The sequence below is a fragment of the Myotis nattereri genome, assembly GCF_964212035.1.
Source record: "Myotis nattereri genome assembly, chromosome: 11".
NCBI classification, from domain to species: domain Eukaryota; kingdom Metazoa; phylum Chordata; class Mammalia; order Chiroptera; family Vespertilionidae; genus Myotis; species Myotis nattereri.
This window is the reverse complement of record NC_138086.1, coordinates 44,783,478-44,798,407: the sequence shown is the minus strand read 5'-3', so window position 1 is coordinate 44,798,407 and position 14,930 is coordinate 44,783,478. Positions and strand designations below refer to the sequence as shown.

The window sequence follows — 14,930 nt, the reverse complement described above, 5'->3', positions numbered from 1 at the left end:
TGTGAACATTGTTATATATCTGTAACATTTTTTGTTTCCTGATTTTCTGTGGGGGGGGGGGGGAACCCTCACAGAACCGTTTCATTAATTCAAAATTGTCCATCACTTGATATAACTGTAAGCAAACAACAATAATTCTACACTTAACTATTAAACAACAGGAATTCATGGTTCATTTTTCATAGTACTGTTTATTTCAAAATAGATGGTTTTAAAGTACTTATTATTTTATATTGCAAAAAAAGAAAAGACAGCCCTGTGGACAAGTTAGTGGGGTGGCCACAGCCAAGTCACTTAACACTTCTGAACCTAACCTCATTTTATCTTTTAAAAAATAAATAAAATATAATCTACAAGGATGAGTTGTTTTTAGGATTTAAGATTATAATCTATGTAAGATATGTATGTGTGTGTGTGTCAAGGAGCACTCATTTGCTAAGTAAGTGTTCCAGGCAAGTATATAAAACATAACTAGAGTGAATAAAGAGAACTGACTTTATTTTTCCTAACTAAAATCCATGAAAATTCATTTTGCCATAAAAATATTTTCATGCCCAGCCGGGTGTGGCTCAGCGGTTGAGTGTCAACCCAGGAACCAAGAGGTCACCGGCTAGATTCCCATTCAGGGCATATGCCTGGGTTTCGGGCTCGATCCCCAGTGTAGGGTGTGCAGGAGGCAGCTAATCAATGATTCTCTCTCATCACTGATTTTTCTATCTCTCTCTCCCTCTCCCTTCCTCTCTGAAATCAATAAAAATATATTAAAAATATTTTCAGAATTTAATAACCATGGCTAAAATGAGTAGAATACCTGAAGATGAATAAAAATAGACATTCTAGTTATGAATTCTCATTAAAACTCAGTTTAACAAACTCATCACTTTCAAGGAACTCAGTAATGAGTTATTATCTTAAAACTATTATTGTTAGATTCCTAATGGATTTTGAAATTATTTTACAAACTTAAAGAGCTTTTCTTAATTATAACATTTTGTGATTCATGTATATAACAAAAAGATTAACACTTGCATACAAAACTTGAAAGTTAATTAAAAAGCTGTTACAAGTTTCCTCTTTAAAATAAACATACCATTTCATATGTTTTAATTTTCTCTTGCAAAAAACTGATTTGCTTTTTGAAGTCATCTTTCTTTTTTTGATAATCTTCTAATAGATGGTCTTGTGCTTCCAGCTGTTGCTGATGAGTGAGAATTTGTTGTTTGGCTTGTAGTAAATCTGCAGCAGTGTTACTGTGAGTGCTGTTTCTCAGAGTTTCACTAGCCTGTAACTTGAAAACAGAAAGAAACCAGAAAGTATTAAATTCTGAAGTGACTGCATTAAGGAATAGACACCTCGTGGGGTTATTAACTTGGCTCACAATTCTTTCTGGGAACTGAGCTGAATTTACAGGCTTTAGACCTCAGCAAACATACTATCATGGCTGATCAGAGAGTATGGGCACATTATCCAAACTAAACCAGTAAGATTATTTTTCCTATGATAAAGCTAAGAAAGTAGTCTAATGAGAGTGGTAAGACTGGGGCAGACAAGCAGAGAGAAATGGAGACTGAAAAACAGTACTTCCTGAATTCCTGAAGACTTTCTAGTCTCTGATCCCAATCTATTTCAGAAGCCTGGTTGCAGTTCTGCCTTGAATTCTGTAGGATAAGTAGGATCCTTACATTAAATTCCCCCTTTTGCTTAAGCTATCTTCAATTATTTTTCATTACTTGCCATCAGAAATCTTGATTAATACAATTAGATTCCTATGACTCTAATTAAAATAAAATCATACCAGAGTTGGCAAAGGATGTGACTATATGTTAATTTGTGCAAAACTCTACCCAATCAGATTTATAAGGTTTTGCAGGATTTAAAAATACAGACAAAGGTGAATTACAAATAAATAAAAGCAAGAAGCCACTAACTATGACTTAAATTCTTGGTTAACATAACAACTGGTCTTCACTAGTTTTTTTCCAACATGATACATAATAGGCAAATGAATTTTAAACAAATTTAAATTTATTTTGGAAAGTGTGAAAAAAGTTCAATTGTTTACTAAAGATCTAATAAACTTTGTTGTATTAGTAATACTTACATGCTGAAATTGAATCTGTAAATTTTGACTTTGTTCTGTCAATTCTAAAAATTCTCTCATTGTCTCATCCTTTTCTCTTCTTGCTTGTTGTAAATTAGCAGTAAGCTGAGTTATGATGCCATCTCTTTGTTTAATAGCAGCTTCAAATTCTTGTAACTAAAAGACATCAGTTAAATTAATAAGTGCTAGACTTACTTTTTAAAACAAAACAGATTATTACAGGTAACTGTTCTTTAAAAATATGATTTCAAAATTCACTGGCAGAATTATTACAATTTGTAAGCAACCTTTTCCATATTTGAAGGCTATTACTTCCAAAACAACTTTTAAAAGATTATCTGAACTTAGAAACAAAACATATTATGTCTAACTTGTCCATGTATCTACTTCTAGAAGGACAGTGCCTTTACACTTAGGAATGCCTCAATCTGTTCCTAGGCAACACTCTCCTGACAGGCTCAATCCGCACTCTTTTCTGGAAAAAATGAAACTGAAATGTATTCTCTCATCCTCATTGATGTTCTATTTCACCTTGTTTTTATAATTGACTGCCAAAAACAACAGATGTCATTTTAACCACAGAGGTTACTGACAAGGACTCACTGACATTTTTAATGAGTTTAAATCATCATATTTTGATGTGGTATGCACAATAATTTTCTCTCAGGCTGACTACAAAAAACATCTACTCTACTGAAGTGATTTCAGCCTACCTATCTCATAAAGTTAAATAACAGTCCATGTTTTATTAGCTCTGTTAATGAAATCCTATTTTTAAGTGAAGCTATAATATATATATATATATATATATATACACACACACACACACACACACACAAATATTATGAGACTAGAGGCTCGGTGCACAAAAATTTGTGCACTCGGGTGTGGGGGGGTCTCTCTCAGCCCGGCCTGTGCCCTCTCGCAGTCTGGGACCCCTCGGGGGATGACCACCTGCTGGCTTAGGCCCGCTCCCTGAGTTACTGGGCCTAAACTGGCAGTCAGACATCCCTCTGGCAGCCCGGGAGCCCTTGAGGGATGTCCACTTGCCAGAGGAGAGCAGGCCTAAGCTGCAGTCGGACATCCTTAGTGCTGCTGAGGAGGCGGGAGAGGCTCCCACCATCACTGCTATACTGGCAGCCGTCAGCCTGGCTTGTGGCTGAGCAGAGCTCCCCCTGTGGGAGTGCACTGACCACCAGGGGGCAGCTCCTGCATTGAGCATCTGCCCCTGGTGGTGTGTGTCATAGTGACCAGTCATTCCCAGTCGTTCTGCTGTTAGGGTCAACTTACATATTACCCTTTTATTATATAGGAGTGCCTGGCCAGGCTGGGTGAGGGGCTGATGGCTCTTTGCAGGCTGGCCACAGCCCCTTCAGTGTGGGGGTCCCCACTGGGGTGCCTGGCCATCCTGGGTGAGGGGCTGAGGGCCATTTGCAGGCTGGCCACAGCCCCTTCATGGTGGGGGATCCTGTTGGGATGCCTGGCCAGTCTGGGTGAGGGGATGAGGGCCGTTTTCAGGCTGGCTAAGCCCCCCAGTGGGGACCCTCACCCCATGAGGGTGTGGCCAGCCTGGGTGAGGGGCTGATGGCTATTTGCAGGCTGGCCACAACCGCCAGCCACTCAAGCTCCCAGTGGAGGCTGGCTGGAAGCAGGTATCTGGGATTTATTTGTCTTCTATAATTGAAACTTTGTTGCCATGAGCGGAGGTCACAACCAGTTCACGGCAGGCGGGAAGCTTGGCTTTCTCCATCTCCTGGGCAGCCAAGCCTCATGCTTGCTCCAGCTCTGAGGCTGCCAGCCACCATCTTGGTTGGGTTAATTTGCATATAGTCGTTCTGATTGGCTGGTGGGCATGGCTTAGGGCATAGTGAAGGTACGGTCAATTAGCATCTTTGTCTTTTATTAGTGTAGATGACCATAAGCTACCATTTAATAACCTTATCTTTAAAACATGTACATATACTGTCATTCAAATTTCCTATTTTTGTTTTTGTGAGTAACAGAAACCACATAAGGTAAACATACTTGCTGTAGTCCTTCAGTCCCATAGGAGGCCCTCATTTCTTCCAGTTCTCTGTTTAGCTCCTCAATTTCATGCTGCTTTCCAACCAATTCATTTTCTGTCATCTCTAGGTGGGTCGGGTTGTACTGTGCTCCATGTTCAGAATAAGAATCATCAACACCAAATTCTTCTTCCTAAATCAATCCAAGATGTTGAAAAATTCAGTACTAGCAACATTCCTCAGGAAGAGGAATTCAAATATTCAAAGCAACGTACACTTTAATTCATCACCTGGGAGTTTACTGATATGGCAACCTACTTTTTTGTTAATGTAATATATACCTCAAAAGCAAAAACAAGATATCTGCAAATTCTGTTAGATTGAGTTTTATAACAAGAAGTGGATACTTTTGTTAAATATTAAAAGCATTTAGGATTCACCCACAGAAAGAAGTACATGCAAGAAAAAACTTTGTTAGTAAGCCAGATGGTTTTAAATAGTATAAAACATTAGTATCATGAGTAGTTTTAAATACTGTACCCTTAATAAATTTGTAGACTTTCCTGTTCTCACCACAAAACTGCAACCATTTACCTGTATAAAAACAATTTCCTGATATATTATGACTTTAAATAGAATTCTATTTAGAGCTAACAATTATATTTCTGTTAACTGTATTCATGTCTCTTTCATGCCTAGGAAAAATGCCTCATTGGCAAAAACAGATATAGTGGTTAAACATAAATTATCTAATGAGTGCTTACTATGAAAAAAGCACTGTACAATACATTTTCTTTTCAGTGATTTAAAGTTCTAAGTGCAGTTTTTTTTGTCTTCATAAGAATAACTATAAACTTGAAGTTATTGGATTGACCCTCTTCTATAAAACACTGCCTTAAACTTATTTAAATAATTTTTATGAAGTCCTAATCATTTTTAAAGTGAGGTTGTTTACTTGTACAAATTCATTGAAGGTTGGCAAGCAGGTCTAGAGATAGGAGATGAAGAGGTGAGGAACACTCCTTTAAGAACTTTCCCCTGGGGGCAGTACTATATAGCCATGCCAACCTGATGGACGTGGAGATTTTCCATACATATTACTGCCTGTCTCTATCACAGACATTTTGTGGTAGGAAGAAGGATGACTGTTATGTCTTTAGGGCTGACCTGGTGGGAGATTAATTTCAGATCAATCAATCTACTTAACAATCCTCTCTTCCCCTTGCCCCCAACAGTATAAAAATGAACTATATTCCACTCACATCTAAATAATTCACAATTCTATGCTAGTAGAATCCAATACAATGAAGTTTTTACTGTTGAAATACGTAAGACAGAATATCCCGGAATTAGATCCATATGGACCATAACATTTTAAAAACTGAAGATCCTAACTAAGAATTCTTTATCCAAGTTTGATTCCTTTATTTTTTCCCTAAGGATAATTTCTGGAAAGCAAAGCTAAAGTAAACAAACAAACAAAATATCACTTTTATGGCAACATAATATTAAAATCTGTAAACACCAAATTCTTCTTCCTAAATCAATCCTTCAAGAAAGTACAAATAGACACATTTTAAATATAAAAATGTTCTGTAGAGATACATCATATATTACTATTTAGAAAAAAATCACAGGAAAGATCATTTTTTATTTTAAAACTATAAAATGGCATTCACAGAAAACTCTTAAAAATATAGTTTTATTGATTTCAGAGAGGAAGGGAGAGGCAGAAAGATAGAAACATCAATGAGAACCATCAATCAACTGATCAGCTGCGTCCTGCACGCCCCTCACTGGGAATCTAGCATGTACTCTGACCAGGAATCAAACTATGACCTTCTGGTTCATAGGTCGACTCTCAACCACTACGCCACACTGGCTGGACTCACACAAAACTTTTCTTTCAATAAACATTAGTTTAAAAACATAAAAAAAAACTCACTCTTTAATTTATTTATGATTATTACCTTATCCTTATACTTAATTTTGTAGTACATACATTCAAAAATATTAATAATTGATGTTTTAAAAAAATAAGAAGAATCTGATGATTCATAAAAATTCATGAAAATGACAGGAGTTCATATCATAGCTGATTCAGAGAATTGGAGCCAAGTAACTAATGAGGTTAAGATGATCCATTCAAAATCACACTTGAATATCAAACATCACACTGTACACCTTAAATATATATACAATTTAAATTGTAAAATTATACCTCAATAAAACTAAGGCAGCTAGGGAGAAATATAAAATTATATGAAGTATAAAAGAGAAACCCAAGTCAAAGTTGAAAAGCTAAGTTTATACTACTTTATGGCTATAAACAATGTTTCCCAACTTCAGCCAGTCATTTCATAAATGTTATGAATCAAACAAGTGTCTTGGTTAAGAAGTATTAAATAATCAGATAAAATCCATAATAAAATTGTATACTCTACTATCACTTCATCTTTCTATATATAACAAAGCATATTTATCTACCTGTCTTATCTACATTACCTATAGCATTTCCCACTTTCTGCTCAAAGGGTATGAATAAAAATATTTCATGTAAATATGGCATTTTGGATATGAAATGACCCTTCATTGAGGACTAAACAGACCATGCATAATTTAAATTAATTCATAAAAAGTATTTTAGCCTGATTTCTCTAGTATATGTAATTGGACATATATTTACATAAAACAGATCTTTCATAGGTCACAGGATAAAAATATCTAATTCTTCTAGGCTTGAATCCATTTTTCAACCCAATAAGTATATAAGCCATAGAAGTCAAGAACATTAAGCTCATGCCATAATCTGTATTTATAAAATTTCCAAAATAAGTTCTAAATTAATATATAACCAGAATCTAAGATCCTTCTGAGAATAACTTAATAAAAGAATTTTCATCACTCACTTATTTCATATATAGTGTGAAGAAAAGTATTAATACTGAGAAGCCACAAAAGATAACAAATAAACAAGGTTTGCAAATTGTCTTTTATATACCAAAACACCATACTAAATATCATCAAATAACCCTCTCAACTACCCTGTGAGATAGATATTACTAAAGCCCCTACTCTTTTTAAAAAAATATATTTTATTGACTTTTTTACAGAGAGGAAGGGAGAGGGATAGAGAGTTAGAAACATCGATGAGAGAGAAATATCGATCAGCTGCCTCCTGCATACCCCCCACTGGGGACATGCCCGCAACCAAGGTACATGCCCTTGACCAGAATCAAACCTGGGACCCTTCAGTCCGCAGGCCTACGCTCTATCCACAGAGCCAAACCCGTCAGGGCTAAAGCCCCTACTCTTTATATCACCTTAATCGCTACATACCAGAAAAATGGCAGTGATATTTAGACAAGATACAAGATATGTGGTCTATGATAAAACCATGAAATTTCGAAAATTTAGAAAATTCAAGTGCAAACCAGAACAGCCAAGATTAATAAATTGCAAATATGGCCTTTGTAGTAGTGGTTATAATACAGGGGTTGACAAAAGTAGGTTTGCAGTTGTTAGTACACAAAACAGATTTATTCTTGGACTATTTATTAATTATTGTATTTATTATTATTATTATTATTATTATTGACCTACTTTGCCCACCTCTGTATATGTGTTGCCTTAAAAAGTAATTTTATGGGGGACAAGGGTAGAGGGGGTGTTACTGAAAAGTAATGCCTAAATAGGGCATCGATTTATTTATTTAACCCTGGTCAATTATCTTCCTGACCAGCTTACTAATAAGTATATTCCCAGCTTTTAAACACATTAAATTGGCAATCCAAAACAGTAATACATTTGTTTAAGAACAGGGAAGTTATATTTTCATATTAGAAATCTACAATAAATAAAAACTTATGGAATATACTGAGTTACTGAACCATTCAGAGTAAGGAATAAAATTTTTCCATGTCCTCACAATCTGGAACAAAGAAACAACAATCATATCTAAAAAAATAAGAAAAAGTTAATAAACTGACATATATTCATTACTAATACATAAAGATGGTATTTCCTAAGATGGCCAATGCCTACATCAGCTTTGATCATTACTGTGTTAAATATGGGTACCTTATAATAATCACTTATCCTAGAAAACCAGAATCAAACACTCCTAGAAACAGAAAATAAAGGATTTTATCTAATTAAGGACCAAGCTTTCATACAATTTAAGACCTTAGTTAAAATCTGGGGGAAAAAATTATCAGAAAAGCATAATCTTCAGGTTTTCTAGGTCATCATGTTATGCTATATTTTGTTAAATTTATAAAAATACAGAACCATGTGAGCTATAAGAAGTAAAGTACTAATAGTCAATAACAGTTTCAAGAATAATACAAATGATCAATCATAATATTATTTATTCTTACCTCTGAACTATAATCTTCGGCTGTGGTTGAAATTTCACTTTCTGGCTAAAACAAAAGTGAAAACTGATTACATTAAGGCTCTTTACCATCTAAATATTGTATTCTATTAACCTACTACTATTGGTGCACATAAAAATATCACTAAAAAACTGTAAAAATTATTCAGATCTTTAAAATTTTCACTCTGATTAACAATGGCTAAATAACAAATCTAAAATTTAGCACTAGGCATTTTTCTTTATATAAAAGTATCAAGAGGTACTTTCACACCAGGTCTTGTATCACTAAGAATCATTTGTAAGACAAAGGCACCAATTAAGATATCATCCCACTAATTCTTGTGTTTCTTTTAAATAAAAAAGTCCTGCCCATGTTTCTCAGTGGTTAATGTGTTGATACAATGAAGGATTGTGGGTTCAATTACCAGTCTAGGGAACATACTTGGGTTGCAGATTCGATTCCTGGCCCCCATCGAGGTGAATGTGGGAGGCAACCAATGAATATTTCTCCCTCTCTGTCTCTCTTTCTCTCCCCCTCTCCCTCCCTCCCTTCTACTCTCTCTCTCTCTCTCTCTCTAAAAAAAAAAAAAAAAAAAAAAAAAAAATCAATGGAAAGAGTATCCTTGGACAAGGATTAAAAAATAAAAAATAGCCTGGCCGGCATGGCTCACTGATTGAGCACTGACATCTGAACCAGGAGGTTCCAGTTCAATTCCCAGTTGTGGCTGGATCCCCAGTAGGGGCATGCAAGAGGCAGCTGATCAATGATTCTCTATCACTGATATTTCTCTCTCTCTCTCTCTTTCTCTCTCTCTCTCTCTCTCTCTCTCTCTCTCTCTCTCTCTCTCCCTCCCTCCCTCCCTCCCTCCCTCCCTCCCTCCTCCCTCCCTCCCTCCCTCCCTCCCTCCCTCCTCCCTCTCTCCCTTGATCTCTGGAATCAATAGAAATATTTTTTTAAAAAATTTAAAGATCCTAATATGTTAGTAAAAAAGTCCAAATTCTTCAAAAGGAAAAATCATTAAATCTTGATGCTAGAAAAGTAATAACAACTTGAAGAAAAAATAACTTTTGTTGTTAACACCTTTGCAGCTTATAAAGCACTGTTAAAGACATTCTTTCATCCTTACATCCCTGGGATTTGGGTATGAAGCCAGTGATTTTTCTAAGCTGCCCTTAGCTGAGAAGTACTGTCCTAAGAAGGAAGAGTCAAGGAGAAAACCTAAATTTTCACTCTTCTCCCTCTCAAGTAAGAAACTCGTTTTACAAGTGAGAAAAAAAGGCCCAGATATTTCACCTCTTCATCAATAAATATGAACCGTCACTGTCTCCTTTCTGATCTACTTATGGATATTTTATTCATCATTCAAGACCAACTTTAGGTCTACCGCCTCTATGATATAGTAACTGATGCCAGGAACAGGAAAAAGTCCTACCCCTATTCTAAAATTCTGTAGCAGTGATTCCTAACTCATGTGACCCTCTTTTAAATTTAAAATATTTTCATGACAGAAGCCCTCCATGGTTCACTTGCTTATGCATATTGTGTACTAAAAACAGTGGTGCTGAAGATAAGAAGACACACTTTGCACTCAGAAATTCTAAAACTAGTGAAGAACCCAAATGCAGAAGAACATAATGAACACTTCTTCAAACCAAATCAAACACCAGAACTGCCCTATTATACTATTTAAAAGGTCCAAATTTCAACATAAAATTTCAAGATACACAAGAAAGAAAGAAAGTGTGGCCCATACACAAGAAAAATAGTCAGTAGAAAGTGTCTCTGCCCCTAGCCGGTTTGCTCAGTTGGTAGAACGTTGGTCTGCAGACTGAAAGGTCCCAGGTTCAATTCTGGTCAAGGGCACATGCCCGGGTTATGGGTTCAATCCCCAGTAGGGGGCATGGAGGAGGCAGCTAATCAATGATTCTTTCTCATCATTGATGTTTCTATCTCTTTCTTCCTCACCCTTCCTCTCTGAAATCAATAAAAATATATTTTTAAAAAAAGAAAAGAGCCCTGATTGGTTTGGCTCAGTGGATAGAGCGTCGGCCTGCAGACTCAAGGGTCCTGGGTTCGATTCTGGTCAGGGGCATGTGCCTTGGTTGCGGGCACATCCCCAGTAGGGGGTGTGCAGGAGGCGGCTGATCGATGTTTCTCTCTCATCAATGTTTCTGACTCTCTATCTCTTTCCCTTCCTCTCTGTAAAAAAATCAATAAAATATATTAAAAAAGAAGAAAAGAAAATGTCTCTGAGGAAACACAGATACTGGATTAATAAACAAAGACTTTAGACTAGGTATTTCAAGTATAGTCAAATAAATGAAGAAAGTGTCTAAAAAACTAAAGGAAAGTGTTAAAATGTTTTGCCAAATACAGAATATCAAGAAAGAGAGAGCATTCTAAAGTAAGTTAAAAAAAAATTCTGGTGTTAAAAATAAGTGAAATGAAAAATTCAACAAAGGGGTTTAACAGCAGATCTAAGGATGAAGAATAAAGAATCAGCAAATTGCAAAATAGTTCAACTGAAATTATCCAGTTTGAAGTAAAGAAAGAAAAAATAAATAAGAAAAATGAACAGAGCATCAGAGATCTGTGCAACAATATAACGCATACTAACATATGCATAATGGAAAACGCAGAAGGAGAGGAAAGGGGCAAAAAGAATATCTGAGGATATAATGGCTGAAAACTTCCCAAATTAATGAAAAACATTAATCTACACACCCAAGATGCTCAACAAACTCCAAGCAGGAAAGACTAAAAAAGATACATTCTTATGATAAATAACAAATCTGACATTCCTGACCTCATTAATAAAGTTCAAATCCCTATATGTCTAAATCAGCGGTTCTCAACCTGTGAGTCGCGACCCCTTTGGCGGTCGAGCAACCCTTTCATAGGGGTCGCCTAAGATCATCCTGCATATCAGATATTTACATTACAATTCATAACAGTAGCAACATTACAGTTATGAAGTAGCAACGAAAATAATTTTATGGTTGGGTCAGAACATGAGGAACTGTATTTAAAGGGCCAGAAGGTTGAGAACCACTGGATCTTTCTGTTTCTACATAAATATGCCAAAGCCCAATCCAAACTGTAATAATCTCCCTTTTCTAACACTGTTCCTCCTAAGCATTCCATAATTCTCTACTCCTGGTCTCAGCTGGTAATTCCACCATCCCATCCACTATCCTAAACCATTCTTAACTTCTCCCTCATTTCTATATTTTGTAAAATTACATCATTAAGGGAAGGGAGAAAATTAGTATTCATTGAGCACTTTCGATGGGGTAGGTGCAATCTCCTGCCTTTCATCATTACCACCATCCCATCCCCATCACTGTGATCCATTTAAAACTAAACTACTTATGGTTTCCAAATCATATCACAATGTTTCATGTCTTTTTGAACGCAGTCTCTCTGGCACAGAGATGGCATCCCTACTTCTTTGCCTCTAGCAAAATAACCACATAAGGCTGATTTAGGCATTCTTCCAAATCATGATACTCTAGGGTACCATGTACACTGTTGCTAGCAAAACTCGAATCAGGGTACATGGCCTATTTTACATCTGCCCTCCCCACTAGATTGACTTTCCTAATGGACAAAACTGTCATATTTACCTTGGTAACCTTGGTGCTCAATCCTTGGTATATAACAGTTGCTTAATAAATGTTTATTGAGTAAAGCTCATAAAAACTGCATAGGGTGCTAATGAGTGTTGTCATTACAATAACTTTCCACTTACAATTTTAATGTTTAAAAATCTGGATGAATACTTACTTCAACAGAGAAGACCTGGTTATGTTTGATTATTTCTCCACTGTGTAGTGTTTTCATTACTGTGGATTCAGGAGTCAAGACTGATCCTACTCCCTGAGAACTATTCATATGCATCTCATCACTCTGTGATTGTTCAATATTCAAAGCATGGTATGCTGATACATCAAGTTTACTGCTTGAAGTATTTTTCTTTTTTTTCTTCTTAGAAGGATTCTGCCCATCACATTGAGCTTTCCTTTGTCGAAACTGGGCAAGCTACAAAAAAAAAAAAAAAAAAAAAAAGAGAGAGAGAGAGAGAGAGAGAGAAAAGAAAGAAAGAAAAAAAAGAAAATGAGATTGTCATTACTCTTAAAGATGATTTTTCTTTATCACCACTAAGAGAAAAACAGCTTTGGAGTCACTTTCTTTAAATCTTCACTAAAATGATAAAATAAAGGACAATTGTTGGTCTTTAATATATTAATAACTACTGAATTGCAAGGAAATTAGTATTTCTGAATGAATGCTTTTTAAATATTCAGAACTAAAAATTCCAGGTCTAAAAAAATATATATTAGCCCAGAGTTGGGCAGAATAAGGGAAAGAGGCACTCTCACTCAACACTTGGTGAGAGTGTAAACTATGGATGTGAGATTATCTCTACACTAATAAAAGAGAAACATGGTAATTGGCGTACAACCGCTACCCTTTTCATTGGCTAATCAGCGAGATATGCAAATTAACCATCAGCCAAGATGGCGGCCGGCAGCCAGGCAGCTTGAAACTAACATGAGGCTTGCTTGCTTCAGTGACGGAGGAAACCAACGTTCCCCGCCTGCGGCTGCAGGCCTCTGAGCCTGCAGTTTCAAACATTGTAACAAATACCGCCTGACTTCAGCCAGCAGATTCGCAACATTGTATGCAAAGGCCAGAAACCTACTTTCAGGAGGGGAGGCCTAAGAGCTGGAGCCAAGCCTCAAGCTAAAGCTGGCCCAGAATAAAAAAGAAAAAAAGGAAAAAAGGAGTGTTTGGGAGTTCAGTCACCCCCACCCTGAAAACAGCCCTCAGCCCCTCACCCAGGCTGGCCAGGCACCCCGGTGGGGACCCCCACCCTGATCCAGGACACCCTTCAGGGCAAACCAGCCGGCCCCCACCCATGCACCAGGCCTCTATTCTATATAGTAAAAGGGTAATATGCCTCCCAGCACCGGGATCAGCGGAGCTGAGAGGCCTCCCAGCATGACAGGGGGCAGCGCCCAAACACCCTGATTGGCCCTGCTCTGTGTGTGACAGGGTGCGGCACCCCAACACCCCCCCCCCCAGGCCCTGCTCTGTGTGTGATGGGGTAGAGCCATAACCTCCCCATCGGCCCTGCCCTGAGTGTGAGAGTGGCGGCGCACCAACCCCCCGATCGGCCCTGCTCTGTGGGTGATAGAGGGCAGTGCCCCAACCCTCCCACCCCCCCCCCCCCACAGGCCCTGCTCTGTGTGTGATGGGGTAGAGCCATAACCTCCCCATCAGCCCTTCCCTGAGTGTGACAGTGGCGGCGCCCCAATCCCCTGATTGGCCCTGCTCTGTGGGTGACAGAGGGGAGCTCCTCAACCCCCTGATGGGCCCTGCTCTGTGTGTGACAGGAGGGAGCTCCTCAACCCCCTGATGGGCCCTGCTCTGTGCATGACAGGGGACAGTGCCCCAACCCCCCTGATGGGCCCTGCTCTGTGTGTGACAGGGGACAGTGCCCCAACCCCCGGATTGGGCTTGCTCTGTGCGTGACAGGGGGTCGCGCCGCAACCTCCCCATCGACCCTGCCTTGAGTGTGACAGGGGGTGGTGCCCCAACCCCCCAATCGGCCCTGCTCTTAACCCGACCAGGGGCTGCACCTAGGGATTGGGCCTGCCCTCTGCCACCTGGGAGCAGGCCTAAGCCAGCAGGTCATTATCTCCCGAGGGGTCCCAGACTGCTAGAGGGCACAGGCCGGGCTGAGGGACCCCCCCGTCCCCCCGAGTGCACAAATATTTGTGCACAGGGCCTCTAGTATGAAAATATAAGAGCTCTAGATAAATTTGCTTTGTGGAATTTCTGGGACTTCTACTAATTTATACTACTATAATTAGTCCATGCAAAAAGATTTAGCTATACAAATGATCACTGTAGCCTTGTTTATAATGGGGGAAAATTAGAAATAATTTTAATAGCAAACAAAAGTACTTCTCACCACTTAATCATCAGAATTTATGCCATGTCCTAGTGCCACTTATACTTATCATTTACTTAGTATGTTTTAACTTATATGCTTTTCTTATTTAAATTTATTTTATAAGGAGATTTTCTACCCCTGATATAAATTAATAGCCAGCATCACTTGTGATTTAACAAAATAGTAAACAGAAATAAAAATATTGAAAAATAAAGCGACACTATTAAAAGTTTTAGTTAAATATTACTGCTGAAGTTTATAAAAGAAACAGGCAAGTGTGAGAAGGGTATAAAGGATATATGAGCATCAAATAGACTTTTGGTTTGCCATTAGCAGATGTACTTAAATCTAGAAAGGTGGTAACTTTCTTCTAATACTATCCCGTGTCATTTAATACCGGATTAGGATATCATCTAAAATATCTGTCACCACCTAAAATCAGAAGTATGTACTATTATTGTATGTAACACTGAATTAACTCAATT

At 37.8% G+C, this 14,930-nt stretch overlaps 1 protein-coding gene across 1 annotated transcript in view; it reads right to left on the bottom strand.

Moving 5' to 3' along the window:
* Positions 1-14,930, bottom strand: part of AKAP9 (A-kinase anchoring protein 9) — a 127,438-nt gene that overhangs the window by 96,066 nt on the left and 16,442 nt on the right. Inside the window, exons 2-7 of the mRNA XM_081102336.1 lie at positions 12,270-12,524; positions 8,484-8,528; positions 4,645-4,698; positions 4,127-4,297; positions 2,102-2,257; positions 1,091-1,288 (exon numbers count right to left, since the gene is read on the bottom strand). Of these exons, the coding sequence (XP_080958462.1) occupies positions 1,091-1,288; positions 2,102-2,257; positions 4,127-4,297; positions 4,645-4,698; positions 8,484-8,528; positions 12,270-12,524 (879 nt within the window). The remainder of the gene's footprint in view (positions 1-1,090; positions 1,289-2,101; positions 2,258-4,126; positions 4,298-4,644; positions 4,699-8,483; positions 8,529-12,269; positions 12,525-14,930) is intronic.